At 41.0% G+C, this 6,023-nt stretch overlaps 1 protein-coding gene across 3 annotated transcripts in view; it reads left to right on the forward strand.

The window, feature by feature from the left end:
- The window catches only part of EYA3 (EYA transcriptional coactivator and phosphatase 3), a 114,546-nt gene that overhangs the window by 99,135 nt on the left and 9,388 nt on the right, over window positions 1–6,023 (forward strand). For all 3 annotated transcript variants that reach the window (XM_008066497.1, XM_008066500.1, XM_008066493.2), the window contains 2 exons: window positions 1,958–2,072; window positions 2,957–3,078. In XM_008066497.1, coding sequence (XP_008064688.1) covers window positions 1,958–2,072; window positions 2,957–3,078 — 237 coding nt within the window. The remainder of the gene's footprint in view (window positions 1–1,957; window positions 2,073–2,956; window positions 3,079–6,023) is intronic.

Genomic DNA, 6,023 nt, shown 5'->3' on the forward strand with positions numbered 1-6,023 from the left:
TCGCCTGCCCAGGCGGGTCTGGAACCCACGGGCTCAGGCAATCCACTCACCTCAGCCTCCCAAAGGCGCAGGATTATAGGCTGAGCCACCGAGCTCGGCAAGAGACATTTTTTTGTTTCCCTGAATGGAAAAAGTCCTCAAAGGGAAAGGTATTGCTGATGTGAAAGAGGTGGGAAAAAACGGCAGAAGCACTAAAAGGCATCAACATTGACAAGTTCAAAAACTATTTTGAGCAGTGAAAAAATTCATTTTGATAGGCATATTGCATCAGACGGAGAGTTCTTTGAAATAACTGAAGTTTAAACATGTAAGAATAAATACCCAGTTTATTATAAATAAATTCTGGAGTTTTTTAGGTCTCCTCTCACTGTGTGTGTGTGTGTGTGTGTGTGTGTGTGTAATTATTTTTATTTTTTTGTACAGACAGGGTCTCGCTCTCTTGCCCAGGCTGATTCGCACTCCTGGGCTCAAGGAATCCTATCACCTTGGCCTCCCAAAAAAGTGATGTAAACGTCTATGAGAATTTCCTGAGCGTACTCTGGGGAACAGATTAAAATTAATGTCCACTTGTATATTTTGTACAGTATGAATTAACAAAAGTGCCACATCATATTTTGGTTAAGTGTGTAATATATATATAGGTATTGGTTTTTGTTTTGTTTTACCCAATGTTAAAGAGAATCGCCTAATTCTAGGCTTACGTTGTGCAACCATCAATCTGAAAACAAATTATATTCCCAGTTCTCCTCCTCACAGAAATATCTTCTGTTTTTATGGAGTATTTCTAATAGAATATTTGTTGGGTTTTTTTTGTTTTTTTATTTTGAGTTGGAGTCTCACTCTGTTGCCCAGGCTGGAGTGCAGTGGCACACTCACGGCCACCCCAGCGCTGACCTTCTGCCTCAGCCTTCCAATTAGCCAGAACTATAGGCGCATACTACCATGCCAGCTAATTTTTTTTTTTATTTTAGAGACAAGGTCTCGCCAAGTTGCCCGGACTGGTCTCGAACCCGCCGGCTCAGGCAGTCCACTCGCCTCAGCCTCCCAGAGTGCTGGGATTACAGACTGAGCCACTGAGTACAGCCATAATTTTTTTTTTTAACCTTGACTATAGAGCCAGATTTATTGTTTGAATATTGTAATTCAAGTGTCTGACAACATGCTCCCATGATACATGTTTTATGCTTAGTTGTCTAGTCTTAGGCAGTATCGACTGGAGTTGTTTCAGAAGTAAGTACAGTACAGAGTTGGTTGTTCAACCTGGGAGTTCAGGTGACATGTTCTGAAGTAGGCAAAGGGCAGTCACTATGGGATTTGTGTACACATATAGTAATGGAAAGACTTCCTGAGACCTAAAGCCACTAACTCGCTGTGTAATCTTAGGCAAGCCACCTTTCTTCTTTGGGCTTTTAGTTTCTTTACAAAAAGATTGGAAATGCTGTGGACTCTTCCAACTGTAATACTCATTTTCCCAACTTTGGTTCTTGACATCATGTTCTCAAGCAGTTCTGCTCAAAGTGTGGTCCATCAGTCTGCAAATGATGTTACTGGTTGGTGAGGAAAGAAGTCTGCACCAGAATCTTACCATATGTTTCTGTCAGCTGATATTGTTGTTGTGCCCCTGTGATAAAACATTTTGATGAAGAAAATCAAAATGGCATTTTAAATAGCACTATGCTAAGGTTCAAGAAGACAAATATATTAGCTCAGGAGAGTATTTCATTGACTTACATTATTTTTTAATTGAATTTACTTTTTTGTGTGTGTTTTATTTTTTTAAATAGAGACAGAGGTCTTACTGTATTTCCCAGGCCGGTCTCAAACTCTTGGTCTCAAACAACTCTGGGATTACAGGCATGAGCCACCATGCCTGGCCTTTTAAAATTTAAAGTTACTTTCTCAGTATCAGCAAGAATATGTCGTCAAATGATAAATGTGTCTGCCTTTATTCCCAAAGGCCTCCTTAGTCCCCAGAGAAAGGAAGCACTGCAGAGATTGAGAGCAGAAATCGAAGTTTTAACAGATTCCTGGTTAGGAACTGCATTAAAGTCCTTGCTTCTCATCCAGTCCAGGTATGGAAATGATTCTTGTGGGTCTCATCCTCTCAGAGATACACTCTTTCCTAACCCAATCCCAGGATAGGCCATTTCCTAAAGCAGGGTTTTTGGAGGTAGGGATGAGAGGTGTTTTAATGATGCAGGGGGGAAGTAGGTGGGAGGCAGGGTCATTTAATGTTAACAGCATACCTTAGAGTTTTAAGAGAATATATATGAAACCCTTTTTCTTTCTCCTGACTTTTTGCTCACAAATTAAAACTCAGTAACCCATAATTCCAGTCCAGGAGATGTACCTGGTAACATCAAAGAATACATGTAGGAGATGTATTACAAATATCTTAAGTATAGGAAGCTCCAAGAAATGTATCCAAACCTGCTCAAGAAGGCAAGATTCAAAATAAAAAGGGTACATTAAGGACATTTCAGCATGAAACTTAGACTGGGAAATAAATGTAGCTATATCTGCGCTAATACCCTATCGCTCCCTCCCTCAAAGCAGGAATTCCAGATCCACAGCCTAGTAGAGTAAGCAATAAAACTCACACCAAGGAGTGAAGGTAAAGGACATGTGAAACTAATACGTGTTCTAGAATCTGTGTTGCTGTTGTATGAAGACAAAGAGAATTTAAACCATATCTCATTCATGGACTGTATTGCATTCAATCAAAATAGTACAGCACTTGAAAGCTTCTTGTTTATTTTCTAAAATATGGGGTCATTGACCTGGGTTGGTGGTATTTGCTCACCAGTGTTTATGAGCTAGAACGGGCAGGAGGGAAATGAGGCAAGAATTAACTGACGGCTTTGTGTCAGACGCTAAAGACTGGGCCCCTTTGAATTCTTGTTCCCAGGTTGGTTTAGTTTTACCTTTTTTTCTTTTCCTTTTTACTCCCTTCTAGAAAGAATTGTGTGAATGTTCTGATCACTACCACTCAGCTGGTTCCAGCCCTGGCCAAGGTTCTCCTATATGGACTAGGAGAAATATTTCCTATTGAAAACATCTATAGTGCTACCAAAATTGGTATGGTTTCTGTTCTGTCTCTTGTTACCCATCTGACAATACAACTTTTGTACTCCTGGTGCACCTATTACTTGCCAGCCCCTCTGTTAGACACTTTATATATCATATCTATAATCCTTACATCAGTCTTCTAATATATCTGATAAGGCATTTGAGGCTTAACAGTTAAATAGCTTCCTCAAGGCCTCACAATAAATTACATAAACATGCTCTTTCTTTTAAATATTTGAAAGAATGCAATATCTAGCTTAGAACTTTATTTTTGCCTCATTCCAGGTTTCTCTTTTTTACCAAGAGTACATAGTGTGATAGTAAAAGCACTAGATGAAAATTAAGGACTAAACAGTATACTTAAAAATGGTTATTAAAATCTCTTCACACCCATAAGAAAGACTACCATCAAAAACAGAAAATAACAAGTGTTGGCAAGGATGTAAAGAAATTGGAAACTTTGCACACTGTTGGTAGGATTGTAAAATGATACAACTGTTGCCAGGGGCAGTGGTACACACCTGTAGTCCCAACTACTCAGGAGGCTGAGGTGGAAGGGGATCACTTGAACCCAGGAGTTTGAGTCCAGACTGGGCAACATAGTGAGGCTCCACCTCTTAAAAAAAAAAAAAAAAGCAAGTCCTATGGAAAACAATATGATGGTTTCTCCAAAAAATTAAAAATAGAACTACCTAATGATCCATCAATCCTAATTCTAGATAAATATCTGAAAGAGCTGGGTCTCAGATTCTTAAATATGATATATCCAGCCAGACTCGGTGGCTCAGCCTATAATCCCATGCCTTGGGAGACTGAGGTCAGTGGATTGCCTGAGCCCGCGGGTTCGAGACCCGCCTGGGCAACTTGGTGAGACCTCATCTCTACAATAAATCAGAAAACTAGCTGGGTGTGGTAGTGCATGCCTGTAGTTCCAGCTACTTGGAAGGCTGAGGCGGTAGGATCGCCGGAGCCCAGTAGGTCGAGGCTGCGGTGGCCAGGAGCAGCCACTGCACTCCAGTCTGGGTGACAGAGTGAGACTCCACCTAAAAAAAAAGATATATCCAAATAGCCAAAAGCAGAATCTCAAAGAGATAATCTGTACACCCATGTTTATAGCAGCATTGTCTACAATAACTGAAAGGTAAAAGCATTTCAATGTCTGTCAGTAGATGCAGTGTGGTAAATAGTGTGGTACAATGAAATATTCAGCCTTAAAAAGGAAGGAGATTAGTGGGACACAGTGGCTTACACCTATAATCCCAGCACTTTGGGCGACTGTGGCAAGAGAATTGCCTGAGTCCAAGGGTTCGAGACAAGCCCGGGCAACTTAACGAGACCTCATCCCTACACCAACTACAGGTGTGGTGGCTCCTGCCTGTAGTTCCACCTACTTGGAAGACTGAGAAGGAAGAATAACCTGATCCCATGCAGTTGAGACTGCAGTGGCAGTGAGCACTGCACTAAAGCCTGGGCAACAGTGATACTCCAACTCAAAAAAAAAAAAAAAGGAAATCCTGTCACAACATGAATGAACCGTGAAGACATTATGTTTAGTAAAATAAGATAGTCAAAAAGATATATATTGTATGATTCTACTTATATGATGAAGCATCTAAGGTAATCATATGCATAGAATGAAAAGTAAAATGATGAATACCAGGGGATGGGGGGGAAATGGGGAGTTGCTCAGTGAATACAGAGTTTCAGTCATGCAAGATGAACAAGTTCTAGAGATTTGTTATGCAACAGTGTGACTATGGCAAACATGACTGATTTGTACACTTAAAAATTGTTAAGAGGGAGTCAGGTGCGGTGGCTCATGTGTATAATTCCAGCACTTTGGGAGGCTAAGGTGAGAGAATTGCCTGAGCCCACAGGTTCGAGACTAGCCTGGGTAACTTGGCAAGACCTCATCTCTACAATAAATCAAAAAATTAGCTGGGCATGGTGGCATATGCCTGTTGTTACAGCTACTGGAAGGCTGAGACACAAGGATTGCCGGAACCCAGCAGGTTGAGGCTGTGGTAACTGTGAGCATACCACTGCACTCCAACCTGGGTGACAGTGAGACGCCAACTCAAAAAAAAAAAAAGACGAAGAGAGGTCAACTCTATCAGATATTGTTGATGGATCAAAGGAGATATGAGAACTGAAGTTTTTCTTAGCTACATGAAGGTCATTAGTAGTTTGCCATACAGTTTGAGTGGAGTGATGGGATGAAGATGAAACCCGATAAAACCCTAATAGGAATGGTTTACGAGAGACTGGAGAGAGGCAAGTTGGAGAAGGCAACTATATAACTACTCTTTAATGGAGGTTTTGTTAAAGAAGAACAAAAAATAAGGCAGTAGGTGGAGGCGTGTGTGGGCTTAAGAGGACTTATAGGATTTATAAGAGAAATATCAAATTTATATGCAGATGATAATAATCCACTAGTTGAGGAAAAGTGATAAGCCTGCTGTGTGTTATGCATGGCCAAGGCACTGGAAACACAGCAGTGACAAAAGTTCTCTGTCCTCATGGAACCTACCTTCAGTCAGTGGTGCTAGGGTAACTGGGTTGTCCATATGGTGGGGGGAAAGTGGGATCATCCTCTTTCTTTACATTATGTGCAAAAATAAATTGCAGGTAGATTAAAAACTAACATGGAAAGCAAAACTTTAATTTTCAGAAGAAAATATAGAAGTGTATGATCTTTTTTTTTTTTTTGCATCAAGTCTCACTCTGTCGCCCTGGCTGGAATACAGTAGCATGCTCATGACTACCATAGCCTCGACCTGCTCGGCTTAGGTGATCCTTTCACCTCAGTCTTCTAAGTAACTGGAACTACAGGCATGTGCCACCACGCCTAGCTAAGTTTTTGATTTATTGTAGAGGTGAGGTCTTGCCAAGTTGCCCAGGCTGGTCTCAAACCCCTGAGCTCAGGCAGTCCTCTCACCTCAGCCTCTCAAAGT

This window comes from Carlito syrichta, unplaced genomic scaffold (genome assembly GCF_000164805.1).
Source record: "Carlito syrichta isolate Samal-C Ts95f unplaced genomic scaffold, Tarsius_syrichta-2.0.1 Scaffold105233, whole genome shotgun sequence".
In the NCBI taxonomy this organism is placed as follows: domain Eukaryota; kingdom Metazoa; phylum Chordata; class Mammalia; order Primates; family Tarsiidae; genus Carlito; species Carlito syrichta.